Raw genomic sequence first — 17,825 nt, forward strand, 5'->3', positions numbered from 1 at the left:
AGGTTTGTACATTTGTTGCGTCCAATAAATTGGTGCAAATGAGACAAGAATATAATGTAATTCCCACAGCAAAACAAAGTATGAAATTCATCACAAACTACTCTAATGAGTAATTAGCGTTATGCTGTGACTGTCATTTCCATGGATGTAAAGGAGGGAATAGTCATTAATTTAGTGCAAACCCAGTCTCTTTTACTATAAATGAGCAGTTGATGTCTGCAGGAAGCTGGTGTTAACTGTACATAAACTCACCTCTCATTCACTTTCATTCTCTATAGATATTTGTCTCATCTCAAACCTGCTTTGAAATAAAAATGCCCCTGACAGCGTTGATGGATCAGGCTCCTTTATTACAAACACTCCACCTTGTAAACCTGGAATCTGAATGTAACAGCTGCTGAACACACAACGTCAACGTCAAAGAAGTGAATGTACACAGTTTGGTCACTGTTATTTCAGCCAGTGTGTGATGCTGCTGCCAGCTGTGAGTACCAAACTGACAAATCATCAATCAAACATGTTTCAGACCTGCCTGAATCACATTAACAACAACATTCAAAAGAACAAACAGAAGAAAGAGCATGAATGTTAGTTTATGGAGAGCTCCATGGACTTTTATCACTGACCAATGTGCTGATGTGAGAAAAGCCAGAAACACTAAAAATGTATACGTAAAACAAGGGAAAAACCCTGTTTTGCATAAGGATATCATTAGCACAGTTCATAGGTCTTTGAAGCAGGTTGTCGGTGCAGTCAGTTATACTTGCAAGGAGTACAAATACGAATAAACAATAGGCTGTAATTTGTGGTCTGTGATTTAATAATGTTGTGGCGGAAGAGGAGGAGTTCCATCTTCATAATTAGTTGCGTCAGTCTAATGATTTTTGTCTGTTTTGGAGGCTTGTTGGAGCTATTTGCAGTTTATTTTAGCAATATTAAGTAGCTTAGCTGTTAGTTCGTTTTGCTAATATTAATTTGCATGATTTAGATTTATATGCATTTATTAAAGTAGAGCATCTACTCTTTGTTTTGGATTATGTTTAGTTTAAATGGACTAGCCAGATATTTATGTATGTAGGTCTGGTGAGATCTCACATATGGGTTTTGAAAAGATTACAGAAAAGCTGCAGACTGATTTCCTTGTCTGTGAGTTTGAGGCAAAATGTTAAATAAATGCACGTTAAACCTATAATATAGTATAGACATTTATTATTTCAGCTGACCTGCATAAAGACCAGTCCTGGATGATTTTTGTTCAAATTTGGAACTATGGACAAATCGGCACTACAAGGCTCATCATACATGCTACAGAAAATGTAATATGCATGTTTGTGTTGTTTCTTTATAGTTTCCTTCTACAAAAAGTAAAGCCACTTACTTGCTCACAGGTTTAATGACAAAAGTGGATAAAATAATCCAAACAAGTCAAACAGAAATCTTTGAAAGACAAAAGCAGTGTTGGGTTCACCACATGAGGCTTTATTTGGACTTCATGTTAACACTTATTTTATTTCCTTGTGTGTCTGTGAATATGTGTCATTCCAAAAAGCAAAAATGTGTTTCTGTTTGCTCGTGAGATTCTGATGTGGTTTTTTTCTCGGTTGTGTATGTGTGACTTAAATTTTTTCCCTGGGAAAGACATGGCCACATGTTTTTTTTTAATCCTCTGAACATACTATAGTAATTACAACTATTACATGAAGTAAACACATTTTCAGGACCAGTCAGATGGCTTTGTCCTTTTTATATTTTAGCACCTTTAATGTATATACTGACTTGGTGAAGAGAGACTGAGACAGAAACAGAGAGAGAACTCTGCAGACTCAAAATCAGTACAAAATAAAACAAAACAAAGCCTACTGTTTGTCTCCTACACATTCAATAATCATACATCCCTCCTGTAGGTTACTTATGAGTGTCTTTGGTTGCAAAATGTGACCATAGATTTAGAATGAATAGAATAAAAACAAAACAGTTAACATTGTAAACCCTAGTGTGTGCATGAGTGTCTGCTGACCCTGAATTATTGAACTTTTTTAACAGATTGTCACCCCTATCAACAGTAGCCATATCAGTGCTTTACACCTGGTAATGATAATAACTGATGTTTGCATTATGTAACACTGAAGGAGCTCCTTTCATTCTATGGATTCTAATTCAATGGTGTAAAGCGTTACAGTTCCTGACTAGCATATCCAGCGGATGAAGCGGTCAAAGAAAGAGGGTTTGTTCAGGACGTTGTAGTCTTCTCCTCTAAAAATGGCTGTTGAGTCTCCTAGCGATATCTTCTGCAGCACTTCCTCGTCTGTGTCGGTTCCCATGGCGATCACCGTGGGAACGCCTTCTACTCGCCTCATAGCGGTCACGCCCTCATCCAGCTGGTCGATGGAGGTTATACCATCAGTGATGAAGACGAAGGCCACCTCAGCATTACGGCGAGCCACACGGTTGTTCTGAAACAAACACAATGTACAATATTAAGATCGTTCATCCTAGAAATTTTAATCATACTCTTCATTTCAGGCATCCACATGGTTGATTAGAATAATTTTAGCCATTTCTGCATCAGTTTAACCCTGTAAAGCCTGAACCATTAAATCATTGACAGAAAATTCCAGTTATTCTTAACTTCTGAACAACCCCCAGATTTTTTTTTTTCAAATATCAATTTCCATGTATGAGTTTCTATTTTGTGTCATATTTGATACATCGAGTCTCAATGCTTAAATATTATTGTTTTTGAACAAACAAAAACATGTCTAACAAATTGGTAATTCCTTTTCAAAATTGGCAAAGTTCTGCCTCCTGACAATATTGTAGTGTCACTGGAAAGGCCTCTGGTGAATGAATTCCTCCCCCTGGTGGATTATCTGTGTATTGCATGTATCTAATTGTATACATTAGGTTTTTCAAGACAAAAAATATCACACTGATCATGTAGAGGGCTTCAAAACTCATGCATCAAATATGATACATTCAGCATTATAGGGTTAAGGTGAAAATGTCTTGCGTAAAGAAAAACACAACATTGATATAATAAATCAATTAGCATGAATTTTTTCTGTTTTAAAATATTTTAAAAATGGGCTTTAAAATATGAAAATAATTATAATTAGTTTGTTTAGGAAAAACACCAAAGTAATGGATAGTAGAGATATGCACTGAATTTATATACACTGATGGGCTGGGGTATTTGTGTGACCACTAGAGGGAGAAGTGAGTCACGACAACAGGGCTCACCAACACGGTGCCCGCGGGCACCAGGTCGCCCGCAGGGACCACGCGAGTCGCCCGCAGGCCTGCTCTAAAAATAGAACTAGTTCAGGGTTCTCCAACACGTTGCTCGCGATCTACCGGTGGTTCGCCAAGGGTCACTAATATAAGAACACAAAGTTGATTCGTCATATGGTAGAACAGGTCTAAATTTCCATCCAATCAAAATTACAAGTGTCCCCCTCCCGAGATGAAACGGTCAACTAGCTGTCAGTCAAACTTTAGCGCTGGTTTGCTGACTGTCACTGGACAGGGGCGGGGCCCAGGATGAGCCAGATGCCAGGCAGGTAGTGGGTTTAGCCCCACAACGATGTCGGCCAAATGTAGTCAGGGAGTTATTTTCACCAATGATGAGGCACGGACTTCTGTTTGACAAATGTGAAAGACGAGTGTGTGTGTCTGATCTGTGGCGCATTCTGGAAGTCAGTAAAAGATGCAACGTGGAGCGGAATTTCACCAAAGTTCACAGCAACTTTTCTGGAGATTCTCCAGTGGGAATCAGCCTCCGTGAAGAGAAGGTAAAAGAGCTGAAAACTAAAGTCCAAAAACAACAGTCCATGTTCACTAAACTGACCAAGGCAAGCGCTTCAGCAGAGGCATCAGTAAAGTGGTTCACATCCTGGACCAGCGCAAACATATGTACACTATCTGCGCATGCGCTCAGACAGCTGGAGTCGGACCTGAACAGGTGCCTCTGCGTTTGACTCCAGTGTGATGACTGTAGAAGTGACGGGGATGGTGGATTTATGTGCACAAAGTTCTGGTTTTAATTAATATGTTTTGACAACATATGTGACTTTAGAAAAGGTCAAATCCTTCAGAAAAACAGCAGCACATGCTGGTGAAGTTTTATTGTGTGAGTGAAAACGTTCCTTTTCACAATTTCATAGTATCAAAAATGCACATACAGGTGTGTATTATTTGTTTTTAGTAATTCTATAAAAATATGCAGGGTTGTTCCATTTCATAATTTTTGACATAGTATTAAAATATGTAGGAATACAGCATGCAAATGCTTATATTTGTTTTTTTTTCTACTTTTGATTTTCTTAATTGAAGTAAAATAATAGTTTCATATTAACACTTTTTAAGTATTGTAAATGTTAAAACAAAGATATATAAATAAATAAAATAAATGAAGAGCACAATGTTACAAATGTATGATACAAAATATGTGTATGTATGAAAAATTGCTATGTAAATAAATGTTGCTAAATTAGAGTAGCCCTCCGGCAACTTCATTAGGTAAAAGTAGCTCACAGAAGAGAAAAGGTTGGTGACCCCTGCACTACAATGACTTAACGGAGCTGTAATGCACACGAAGATTATCAGACACAGTGTTATTTTGACTGACTGAAAAATTGATGATACCATAAAGCAGATGTATGTAAACAAACAGCCTTATATTTTATTCAGTGAGTGATATAGTCTGTGGATACATAGCACTGATTAATTAGTGATTTTGGTCCTAAGTGTGTTCTGGTATGAGACTTCCCCCTCCTGTTGAGAGTTTGTGGTATCCGTGACAAAACCCCTTTAACAGATCAAGTGTGTTTCAGGAAGATTTGAAACACATCACACACATCTGTGTTTTAACTTCATTTTAGGAAAATTGCACAACGCATTTTAGCCTGAACAGATACAAATGAGTTCTGTGTGTGAGAAATTGTTGAAGCTTGCACAAAACATTCAGTGTTTGCAATAAAGGTGGAGGACTGGAGCTGAAGAAAGAAAAACATCCGCCCTAGAGGGCTGTGTTTTTAATGAGGGGACATTTGTAGATGATAAAAGTATTGAGGGGGAAGCATCTAAACCGATGGGAAAAAACCCCCAGTCATGTTCTACACTCTGAAAACCTCCACTTCTATTTTGTATGCATTTGTAATTTCTTCTAGATGGGTTTAGTAGAAAGTACAAGTGTTATATATTTACGTATTTTTTATAATCTGTGTAGTTCAATGTGTATTTGTAAACTGTGTCCAGCATCATCTTTGTCATGGTCTTTGTCGTCATCTTTGTCATCATCTTTGTCATGGTCTTTGTCGTCATCTTCTTCGTTGTGTATGTTATGGTCTCTGTCGTCGTCTTTGTCGTCGTCTTTGTCGTCGTCTTTGTCGTCGTCTTTGTCGTCGTCTTTGTCGTCTTCGATAGCAATTTCTTCAAACATCTTCCACAAAATTACTGGTTGGCTTCATTTCAAATTTTATATGTATCTTACTTGGGACAATGTAAGGGACAAAGTGTGTTCACAGTTTTGAGAAATTTAGATTTTTGGAAATTTAAATGAACTTTTTAATCATAAAAAATTTGCCTTTACTTTTAAAGGGTCATATTTTGATGGCTTTTAACAGGGAAATACTTAAAGATATCAATATAGTTACTATTGGGCACTGATAGAGGTCACATATGGACTTTCATTTAATTAGTTGAGTTCTCCTCCAGTGAAAGTACCAAACACTTCTATTGGGAGATTGAGCTCCTGCATCAAGACCACAGGACTCCAACATAACGGCAGAACCTGACAACCTCACAAATTCAAGTTATTACAGGGGCCATTGGTCCTATATTTTCCCTCCTGTGTGGATGATGACTGTTAATGTAAAAGGAATGTATGAGTGTCTGTCTTTATTTTTACCCGTGAAAGCACCAGGTTGTTGACAGCATGGATGATGGCGCTGCCCAGAGCAGAAGACGAGTCCATGTAGTTCACAGCCTGCAGCGAATCTGAGATCACCGTCAGGTTGTGTGTGAGTGGGAACTCCACCCGCTGCTCCCTGGGGCTGCCGTACTGCAGCAGAGCCAAACGGGCATTCCTCTCGTCATTCGGGTCGTCAGCCAGGCGAAGGCGGCGAGCCACGTTCTCAATGAACTCCTTGGCCCGGCGGTGGTTCTCCAGTCCCATCCTCTCAGAGCCGTCCAGGAGGAACACCACATCCACTGGCCTCTGAACACAGCTGGCCACAGCCGGCTCTGAACAAAAACACATAGAGCTTTAAATCAGACGTGGTATTCAGACACAGATGCAGCTTGCGCACAGATGCTCAGTGATTAAAGCCAGAAAAAATACTCCATACCATGCTTCATGTCCATACATGCTTTGTTTGATTTAATCTAAACCATCACATCAGTCATGAATGCAATGTTTTAGTTTGCTCATTTTATTCTCTACAGACAACAACACAAACACAAATACACTCCATTTCACACTAAAAGACAGTTGCAGAAATAGAGCTAGCATGCAAAAAAATAAAATAAACATGCACCAATCAAAGCTATTATTAACTGGTACTATAATACTCCCCATTAAATTACAAGATTATAACACATTATACTTCTATCCTCGTCAGTGACAAATCTATTAAACAAACATCTGACTCATTTACAGGATTCTGTGATATGTATAAAACCAGATATGTTCCACATGTAATGGCCTTTCCACCAAAATGAGTCATTCACAGAGAACAGGGAAAAAAAAAGTAAAGGCCGTAACCATGGACATGTGCAAAACAGCAAAAAAAACCCAAAAAAAACAAGTCATTAGAGTGATTCAGCAAGCTCGTGATTCACAGTGGAAATGAGGTTTCATCAAAGAGCCACTGTACACAGTAACAGTATGAACGGCTCTACACACCCCGACAAATTAATGAGATGCACTTTCCAAATGAATAAAAAAGTGGCAAAAAAATGATATGTCTCACATTACTCTGTTTTTTTGACAGCGCCATGTACATATGTGAATTCAGTAACATTTAAAGGAGGCATCAACACAGTCGCCAGAAGAAACGGTCCTGTTGTACATTTCTGCAAACCATTGATATGTATCTACCCCCCCATTGAAAGAATATCTAGAAGTAATTTTTCCTGCATCTATCTTAAGTTTAACAAAATCCACCACTCCACTGTTTGTCTTGTAACACTATGCTGATACAACAACACTTCCTACAACTGTTTTGAGTTGCAGTGTTTAGTGGTTTTTTATTTTTACTTTTTTGTCACTTCGGAAAAATATCCATAATTAGGCTACCTTTTCAGCATGATGAAATTTACAGACTAATCTCATGAAATTGCGTTGTATGTGACACCAGTTTATTGCATTTGGCGTAAACCTAACCCTAACCGCTAATTGCACTAGCCGCTAATCGTGCTAATGGCCTGCAGTTTTACACAGCATAAATATACATGCTGAAAGCTTATAATGCGCACAGATAACACGCCAATAAAACGTGGTGTGTTATCTTTACACAATTCATGATGTCGCGTTGACATTTAAGTGGTCTGAGAGGACTAAAACTAATCCTTTAACAAAATCTGTTCTGTGATGGAGGTTTCTGGTTAATCTCAGGTGTGTTAACACAGATGTGTGTGTGTGTGGGGGGGGGTGGGGGGGGGTGGGGTCTGAACATCGAAGATAGGCATTTATTTTAAAGCTAATGTATGGTTATGAATTTCCAGCGGTGTGAGTCACTGTCTGTCACTCAGGCCTCAGCATTAATGTGCATTTCTATGAACAAACTGTGGAACAAGCGTCACTTTATCTCAGTATGGGTCCCTAGACTTTCCTCTTATAGATCAGACTGAAAATGTGAGTTTCTTTGAATATTTTACACAGGACAGGTCCCTGCAAAATGTCAGTCCTTCTAAATGATAACACAGACCTGGATTAGTTTAGGGATGAATGAAATTACCACAGTTTTGCCCAGGGTTTGTTCACCCTCTTAGATGCATTAAGGTAGTTGGTTCAGAAACACTGAAATTAGACCTATATTGGTTTTCAGAAAAATACAATTCTGGCGTCTGTTTTGGGAACATCATGACTTTTCATGTTGACCTTCGGCCCATCGTATACAGTAATCATACAAAAAGACGCGCTGAAAGCTAAAACATGATCACCATCAAGTCATGCGATTGTTTTGCATCAGCCCAGGTGGAGATTGCACCTTCAGAGTTTAAATAAAATGCCCAGTTTTAATAATAAAATCCACTTCATGTCCAGCATTAAGCTTATTAGTTATTGGCATCAATAAAGACGCTAATGGCGAGGTAGCATGGTTAGCATAATAGCATTAGCAGAGTTTTGTGGCTTTCTCTGGGTCCCCCATGATGTCTCCATAGACATATTTGAAGGAGTTGATGAACATCTGGGTCCACTGCTGTCTGTCCTCTCCCTGGGCGAGTTTGGCTCTCTGGGCTGCATATGCCATGGTTGCCACGCCAACCCCATACTGATGCTCGCTCAGGTTGTTCAGAAGGCTGGCCACACCCTCCAAAGAGGTAGGGACCAATGAGGGGCTGCCATCCACTGCCTGTGGCCTCCAAGGGGGAGGGGCTTGACCTGCAGTGAAGCCCCTTCCTGCAACAAGTGGGCGGAATAACATTGTGGGCGGAGTCCCACAGAGATGACGCATCAACACAGTCGATTATGAAGCCACAGGTAAACCGAGTTTCACTGAACAGCAAGTTTAGTCTTTTGTAGTGACATTACAACCACAGAAATTCAGTACACCGTAACATTGCCGAGATTTGCAGATATGAGGACTTGTGTAAATAATGTACACCTTTAGAAATAGTTATTAGACATGATGTGGTATTGAAATGCATTTTCTGCCTCTAACTTTGCTGATGATGATGGCGTCAAACTGCCTTTTCCTCTAGAGGTTGTAATGACCAGATGTTTTACTGATTTAGAAACCCTTAAAAGTGATTCTTACCTTCCTCCTCGTCAATAAGAACCAAAAAGTCCACATGTTTCTCATTATACCATTCTTCTCTTGGTTCAGTTATAAATTACTATGGATTTTCTCAAATTTATAGCAGATGTATGTGATAATGGTGTCCTAAAAACATGGAAATTTGACTTCAATACTTTATCTTTTGATCCATAATTTAGCTGGTGTATTTTTTTGTATTGGAAATTAGTCAACTGCTTAAATTATTTAGCTTCTTTCATAGATTTGAAACAAAATGATCAGTGTTGAAGTGCTGTTATACTAAATGTCAATAGAAAAATCACAGGAAGTCTAATAGTAATTCACAAATCAGAGGTAGAAATGAACCCCAGTCACACCAGGTTCTTTCATGGTACATTTTCCAAGTGAAAAACCCTACGGCATCAATATGCTTTGACTAAACTAGATCTTACCAAGTATTTATATCTTCTCTTATTGACCACAAGAAGCCTGAAGTCAAAGCAAAGGGCAAAATCTTCCATAGAAACAGGGATAGTGACACAAATATTCAGACAAAAGTCCTAACCTTGACCATTCTCCCAGCGATGGATAAAGTTTATACTGAAAGTGTAAAGCGGCTAATAAGGTTTCAGATGCTTGTAGACAATCTATAAAGCCTTGTTTGAAGGACATTTACATCTTAATATTGTTACAAAGATCTAAATGTTGAACCAATATTCAAAAACTTAAAAGATGAGACAAAATTAAAGTTGTATTATATAAATTGTTTAAGAGTCTTACCTGATTTACAAGGGAGCTCAGGGCAAACAACAACAGGATCTGAAGAAAAGACAAACAGAATATCAGAGAGCAAGATCCAAAATTAAAATGTCTGCTTTAAGCTTGGTTCAGTTTGTGTATTTAGACGTACCTGGGCAGAGTACGGTCTCAATCTTGTCAATAAACTCCTCAGCCACTAGGTCTGCGAAGCGCCTCATGCCCAACACCCGGCCTTGTTTCTGGCAGGCGATGCTCTTCAGACTCTCATTCTCCTCGATCTGGTCGAACATGTCTCCGATACCGATGGCGCTGACATCGACCCTGGGGTCACTGCGCATTCCACCAGTAAACACACAAATCCTTATTAGCAACAGGGATCAAGTTTTCTGTTCAATAAGTCATTTTACAAAGTTAGGACTGGGAGATACTATATGCACTCTATTATATTTATATTAACACTTGTCCTGAAAATGTCTATATCATTAACATCAAGCGCAAACTTCACAAAAATTTAATCAATTTTATAAGGTGAATATTAAAGTGTATAAATAGGCAAAAAAATAGGAGTGTGTCTGAAACTTATTCCAACTTTATGGGCTACAGTGTAGATGTCTTTGCATGGTTTTATCTACAAGTGAAATTTTTCCCACATAAAAAAAAAAAAAAATTGCAACATATAGTATATCATAAACTATATCAGAAAATATCTCTAATCTAGTCTGGTTATCTGGATGATCTCTGCAGGAATAAAGGTGAATATTTCTGTCATGCAGTCACTCTTTTCTTCTTCAGTCTGTGCATTATCTCTTTGAAAGTCCTCCTTGCTTAGTGGAAGTACAACAACCACAAAGCTACAACTATACCCTGAAAATGGCAAGACACACTTTGTTTTATGTGCCCTTTTCTTCTGTAATAATTGAGTCATTTTAATTCTACAAAGCACTTCTTCATGTACACATGTTCCACCAAAACAGTTTCTCTCCCAACACTATTTTGCAAGCGTCCTGTCGCTGTATCCTGCCCTCAGTGCTGCCCAAGAACTGGCCACACAACCCAGATAATGTCTACCCATATACCAGAATGATAGTGGAGAGTGCCAGACCTATATACAACACTGGCTCAGAGCTAACGGAGTGTGTAGATAGGTCTGGGTATAGGAGAATATCATTGGTCTACAAGAAAAATGCTTCCAGAATAAAAGTTGTAAACCTATACCAAATTTGGGTGAAAGTTGTTGATGGGAATAGTTCTTAAGATACAGTATAGGGTCAAAATGCAATGTCTTTGAATTAATTAGAGAATATTTGTCTCTGAGTGACCAGACCTACTGGACATTAGAATACATGTACTTTTCAGATTCCCACAACTATGAGATTTCTAAATCTTTATATCATACAAATGGGGGGCAACCATGGCTCAGAAGGTAGAGCGGGTCGTCCAATACCAGTTCGGCAGTTTGAATCCCTAGTCTTGTGTCGTTGTGTCCTTGGGCAAGACACCTCCCCCACCTTGCCTCCAGTGTCCCTCACATTGGTGTATGAATGTGTGTGAATGTTCGGTGGTGGTCGGAGGGAGCGTTTGGTGTGAATTGGCAGCCACGCTTCCATCAGTCTGCCCCAGGGCAGCTGTGGATACAAATGTAGTTTACCACCACCAGAGTGAGAATGTGAGAGTGAATGAATAATGGATCAATAATGTAAAGTACTTTGGGTGCCTTGAAAAGCACTATAGAAATCTAAATCATTATAATTATCATTATTATAAATGTCCGTAAACCTATACATATACTGTATGCAATAACACTTTGTCCTGTATCTTGAAAACGTCAGAAGCACAATTGTCCTTTGTATTTCATCAAAGATTTAGCATATTTTATCTTTGAAGCAGATAAAAAATTGTAGACCAACCAGCTCTATTTTAACCATCTAAATACGGCTTCAGAGTCATGCACCTGCAGAGGTAGGTGAGCAGTGCATCGTTATCTCTGGGGTCAAATCGTCCGTCGGTGATGACGACCACAGTGACGTTGGCTTTGGATCTGCGGCTGTCTCTGATCAGGTTGTCGTAGGCGTATTTCAGAGCTGATGGGGTCCATGTTCCTCCAGCGATCCACTCCATACGTTTCACTGCGTCCTGAAGAGACGTGTACATGCAGACTGTAAGTACCGAACACTTGAGAGTTTTGATGATACTTAATGTAACGGCCACTCATATACTTTAGGTGGAGTTGTTTGTTTTTTTTTTAAAGATGTATTCAAGGTAATTTACCTAGCTGCTCGAAAAAATTAAGTTACTGCAAATGTGAACTGAAAGATTAATTTCCCTTTATCTTATTTGCCAAAACCAGCCATTCCTTAACAGAATAGCATGACCCATTTTGCAATATGAAAATCTGCATCCCACCCAAAAACGTAATTAAAACTCTGATGAACATATGATACTAAGATGAGGTATTTCCCTTCAAATTCTTTTTTCATAAACAGAACATCTCTATGTGAGTAGTTTGCATGAGTCCATTTTTGTTTTTGATTTGTTTGATGGGGGAGGGGGGGGTGGGGATTGACAGGTCTAATTACCTATCACTCCACAAATTCTGTCAGAAGAGATCCATTTTGTGTTGTCTTCGAAGATGTACGTATATTTATTTATTGTTCTGGTATGTCAATATAGGTGTGTATGTGTGTGTGTGTGTGTGTGTGTGTGTATGTGAAAATGATAAGTGGAGTTAACTTTACAAAACAACCAAGGGAATTGACTCTTCTTACCGCCTTATGCTGATAGGAAGCTAAAGTATGAACTGTTGTGTGGAGAAGGGGTGGGATTAAATAAGTTATACTTCCTCCCACTCCTTTTCCAATATGTGAATGAAGGTATATTTTGTTTCATATATATGTATACGTTTTTCATGTTTTCTTGTGATCTGGACTAAAGTAGGATTACTTTCTTTGTTTTGTTGCATATTTGAAATAAACTGAACTGAACGTCATTCTACAGCTCTACCCTTCATTGAAAAGTTTGTTGATTTGGACTGAGAGGAGAGAGCTGTGAATGAAAACTGTATATTCTTAAACTCCCCTGATTTCAGCTCCTGTATGGACAGACGTTTGTTTCTTCATTCATCAATCAATTAGAATAGATTTGCAAACAAAAAAAGAGATTTGAGAACAAAAGACAGTAAGTGGCAATCAAAAAAAGAGATAATTTTGCTTATAAATCAGTCCTCTTTTCTCCTGTAGCCTGAAGTATTCTGCACTCTGCATTAAAAAAAAAAGAAATTAATGAATAAAAAAAAAAATAAGGAGCACCAGCAGCTACCAAGGCTGCTGTTGAGAGTCTGCAGTGCACATGTGTCACCGTTCATCTCCTGTTTACTGGCCCTTAAGAGTAATCACTGGTTGTTGACTGTCATATCAATACAGAGCCCCTGGTTGGTTTATTACTACTGGGTCAAAACACAGTAATGTCCCATCAGAGAGTGAACTTTAATTGATTGCCATTCCAACATTTAGTTCAATATAAAGTTGATCCTTGGTTTGGATAATCCCTTATGGTCCAACTTAAGCAAAAATGAATTTAAAAGTAAAAATGTGGGTCATTTAGCAACATCAATCTGTCAAATTGTCTCTAAAATGTCCCATCAGAGAGATTTCAAATACCGTGTTTTGACCCGTAAGTGTTCTGTCTACCATCTGCCTTCTGCGCTTTACAGACAACACTTGTGATCAAACAGCACATCAGCCGTTATTAATTTAAAAAAAACCAAAACATCTGGACAAATTGAAGAGCTGTCTCTGCTACACCCTAATATTACACTTCAAAGCAGGCTGCACATGTGTTTGTGTCTGATTGTGCGTGGGTAGACCTTGAAAGCAGACAGTGAATCGATCTTGGGGTCGTCGAGGCGGATGGCCTGGAAGGTTCCGTTGTGACTGTATTGAACCACTCCCACCCTCATGCCTGGAAGCACAAGTAAACATGGTTTGCTGGCAGACGAGTTGTTGACACTGCACAGACTAATTAAGTTGTCGTGTAAGAAGAAAGCAAACAAATATGGAACAAATGCACGTCTACCTGACTCTGCCTGGGGGTCTTTAGCCAGAGACCCCAGTCTGCTGATGGTGTTGATGACGAAGTTCTTCTCCAGGGTGAAGTTTGTCAGACCCACGGATTCTGAACTGTCAATTATGAACACAATGTCCAGGGCGCCACAGCGTTTCTCGCAGTCTGTAGACATCAAACACAGATTGTACAAGGACGTAAGGATGTGTTCAGATCACAAACACACACAAACAGTCACTAAACTCTTTCACATCTGTATGTATATAGTGTATATTTAAAATTCTATTTCTATTTACTTTCATTTCCTGTAGATTTATACATATGCAAATCTATTTTTTTTCTGCTTTATTAGTGTATTCTGTTCATATTACTTATTGCTTTTTATCTCCTCACACTTACTTTCCTTTTTTTTTTTTTTTTTTTTTGCGTTTTTTCAAGAGTGTTTTTGTGTACAACTGAGCTATTGTGACCAAGGCCCAATCCCAATTCACCCCTTAGCCCTCCCCCTTACCCCTAACCCTTTGCCCTTGCACTTAGCACTACCTGTTGAAACAGAGCTGCAAGGGGTAGGGGTTGAAACATTCCCCTATGAAATGGGACAACCCTTCCAGACCTGTTACGTCATCAGCAGACACCGATGCCGCTATTAACAGATGCGACAATTTTGTTTCTGAAAGTATTCACCATGCCACCAGGGCTGTAACCATCTCTGTTCCATGGGCTTTGGTAATCTTTTTAGGGCTATCAACTATAAACCGCAGAAATGCGATCTATAACACACTGAAACAGCATTAAACAGTTGATCAAATGATTAAGTTGTTTACGAAGAAAATAGGTACATTTGTGTGTTTCTTTCATCACACTGCTGCACTTTTTAGCTGTGTTTACCTCCATCTGGCCAATGATTTGAGCAGAATTATGGGAAATTTCTCCTACCCCTCTGTTTGTAGTGTGGTCCTGAAATATCTCCGTTTCAAAGGTTATACAGCCCTCTGCCTTAGCCCTTCTCCTCTGTCTAATTAACCTCCTAAGACCCACTGTCCACATTTGTGGACAAGAGTTTCACAAAATTATACAAAAAAAAAGAAAAGAAAACCGTCCACCACAAAGGGCATTCCATAAAAATTTTAAAAACTGCATCTGAAAAAACTGTTTCATCATGAGGTTTCCAATATAGGCACTTATTTAACAAAAAATAAAAAGCTTGTACTTTGCTGACACTTCCTGGGTCTTAGGAGGTTAAGAGTCGGGACAACACTACCCCTTCATGTGTACGTGCAAAACAGAGGGGTACGGGTAAGGGGGAGGGGCCAAGAGGTGGATTGGGATTCAACCCAAGTAATTTCCCTTAACGATCAATAAAATTCATCTAAATCTAAACTCACCACAGCAGCCGCAGGTCTCCCTGATGTAGTTCATCACGTCACATTCCTGCATAAAGAAACCAAATACATCAATACACCCGCCACATTCTCTGTGTGTCTTTGTTGTTATGGCAGAAATTACAGAGTGGTTTGTTTATAGATTCTCACAGTGAGGCCGGGGTCTCCCTCTGGGCCGGGATCTCCCTGCAGAAGAACAAACACAAGATAAAATCACATCCTTCCCTTCATTTCGGGTCAACTCAGGTTATCTTTGTTCTGTGTTTCATGTGGAACATTACATCAAATAAAAAGCCTGTAAGAGTGTTATCGTAAAGAGAGCAAATGTCTAAAATTTCCTAATTTTTATTTTGCCAGATAATCATCTTAATGTCTGTAATAAGATAATAAGATAATAATCTGACATTTCATTACAGAACAAATAACAGATATTTACAGGCAATGTCATAAAAAAGAAACCAATTTAGCATCTTTGTCGACCTTTAATGTCGTCCAGTGAGGGGCCTGAATAAAAGTTTTTGTGACATCTTTCTTGATATTCAGAGTCCATTATCCATTATCATGAGTGGGTTCTAGGCAGATGTTTACATTCCATATAGCATGTCAGTAGACGTTAAAAGAGGTTTAGATATTCCACTGGTATCATTCTATCCTCTCTATCCTGCACATTTCTAGTCAAACTAGGCCTGGATAATATATAAAATTAACACAATTTATTAAATATTTGCTCTTTTTAAAATCATTGAAATCATGGAATGCATAAAAGCACACAAAACTCATTCATAAGTGTGTTATTGGTTCTGTTTGACTCTGTGTCTCTACTCTGTATTTATGTCTTTTATGTATTTTAGTCTTTCAAATCCTTTTCTCTTTTAGTATATTTTTGTATTTTATTGTTTTTATGTAGTTAAACGATTTTTGTATAGTACTGTGGTCAATTATGTTGTCTTTATATGTGCATTATAAATAAATTTGGATTGAAAAATTGCAAAATCTAAGTTATTTCTTCCTCTGGAGACTTTTCTTGCTCAATAAAGGCTCAATTGCAACCTATTTATTTGTTGTAATATATTCAAAATGGGTGTTTCTCAATTCATTGTTAGTGGCATTTTACTTCATCACTTCACTAGTGTTACTGTTGTTTATAGATATTCCACATATAAAGTAGTTTTAGACAAGGAAGCAATGTTTTTTTTAGTTCTTGTAGATGGAAAAATTGATTAAACTGTGAGTCATCCATTACATCAGGCTTTAATAGACAAACTATAGAAGGGTAACATCACAGAGTTGGATTTAAGTATCTTATAATGAATGACACAAATGAGAATATAACTAAAGAGACATAGATGGTACAGTGTAGGTTAAATGTTTGTGGCAGCTTGATTCAATACCTTGAAAACTGTAAAAAATGTTATACATGAATTCATCTGGCAGATTAATGACTAGTCAGGCATAATGTTTACTATGACAGGTTTGCAGTTTCAGTTGTAGACACAGTGGTGGAGCTTCTGATCTGCCTTCTATTTAACACCGAACGTATCATATTTGATGCATGAGTTTTGAAGCCCTCTACATGATCAGTGCGATATTTTTTGTGTTGGAAAAACCTGATGTATACAAATAGATACATGCAATACATGGATAATCCACCAGGGGGGAGGAATTCATTCACCAGAGGCCTTTCCAGTGACACTAAAAGATTGTTAGGAGGCAGAACTTTGCCAATTTTGAAAAGGAATTACCAAGTTGTCAGGTATGTTTGTGTTATATTATGTTTTTGTTTGCTCAAAAATAATAATATTTGAGCACTGAGACCTGATGTATCAAATATGATACAAAATATAAACTCATACATGGAAATTGATATTTGATAAAAAAATTTTGGTGGTTCAAAAGAACCAATAAAGGCTCCAGTTTCAAATAACTGGAATTTTCTGTCAATGATTTAATGGTTCAGGCTTTACAGGCTTAAATCATGTTTTTTGTTATGATGCTGCTGTTTAAATCTATGTACAATCTGAACTGTGCTTCATCTGCATCACATCTCTGAGAAGTAAACACCTTCATATATCTGTATTAAATGTAAAATATAGTGTTAAATACTTACATCACGTCCGCCTTCTCCTCTTGGACCTCTTAAACCAGGTTCACCCTGAGGCCCTGACTCACCCTATTGTCAGAGATAAAATATCAGGGATGTGTAGCTCCAGCTGTTCCTTATTGTTGCGTTATTTCCAGACTGTGAGGAGTTACTTACATCTTCTCCTGGAGGTCCTTTTTCTCCAGGCTCACCCTTCGACCCACAGTCTCCTCTGCTGCCGCGAGGTCCACGGTTTCCCTTCTCTCCTCTCTCACCCTGAAGAACCACAACCAGAACATTTCATCAGCAAAGGGTGGTACTGAGGCTGATAAATGTGACAGGATAAATATAAGTCTTCATTACCGAATCTCCTCTTCGTCCAGGATAACTAAAACCGGGTCTTCCAGTATCTCCCTGAACAGAGATGAAAGAAATAGTCAAAGAACTGCAGAATGATGCTCAACACAAAGATACAGAAACAGGAACACACAAAAGCAAAAACAGACTTACCTTTGGTCCACCTGGTCCAGGTTCTCCTCTTGGCCCAGCATCACCAGGGTCACCTCTGGTACCCTACAACACAAT

The 17,825-nt window shown here is 38.5% G+C and overlaps 1 protein-coding gene across 1 annotated transcript in view; it reads right to left on the reverse strand.

Annotated features, from left to right (window-relative positions):
* Nucleotides 1-1,458: 1,458 nt before the first annotated feature.
* Nucleotides 1,459-17,825, reverse strand: part of col6a2 (collagen, type VI, alpha 2) — a 34,615-nt gene continuing 18,248 nt past the window's right edge. The window contains exons 20-32 of the mRNA XM_030161223.1: nucleotides 17,751-17,813; nucleotides 17,604-17,654; nucleotides 17,418-17,516; nucleotides 17,268-17,330; nucleotides 15,311-15,346; nucleotides 15,164-15,209; nucleotides 13,791-13,943; nucleotides 13,582-13,676; nucleotides 11,671-11,852; nucleotides 9,871-10,049; nucleotides 9,741-9,779; nucleotides 5,909-6,243; nucleotides 1,459-2,453 (exon numbers count right to left, since the gene is read on the reverse strand). Coding sequence (XP_030017083.1) covers nucleotides 2,187-2,453; nucleotides 5,909-6,243; nucleotides 9,741-9,779; nucleotides 9,871-10,049; nucleotides 11,671-11,852; nucleotides 13,582-13,676; nucleotides 13,791-13,943; nucleotides 15,164-15,209; nucleotides 15,311-15,346; nucleotides 17,268-17,330; nucleotides 17,418-17,516; nucleotides 17,604-17,654; nucleotides 17,751-17,813 — 1,608 coding nt within the window. The 3' untranslated portion in view covers nucleotides 1,459-2,186. The remainder of the gene's footprint in view (nucleotides 2,454-5,908; nucleotides 6,244-9,740; nucleotides 9,780-9,870; nucleotides 10,050-11,670; nucleotides 11,853-13,581; nucleotides 13,677-13,790; nucleotides 13,944-15,163; nucleotides 15,210-15,310; nucleotides 15,347-17,267; nucleotides 17,331-17,417; nucleotides 17,517-17,603; nucleotides 17,655-17,750; nucleotides 17,814-17,825) is intronic.

This window comes from Sphaeramia orbicularis, chromosome 17 (genome assembly GCF_902148855.1).
Source record: "Sphaeramia orbicularis chromosome 17, fSphaOr1.1, whole genome shotgun sequence".
In the NCBI taxonomy this organism is placed as follows: domain Eukaryota; kingdom Metazoa; phylum Chordata; class Actinopteri; order Kurtiformes; family Apogonidae; genus Sphaeramia; species Sphaeramia orbicularis.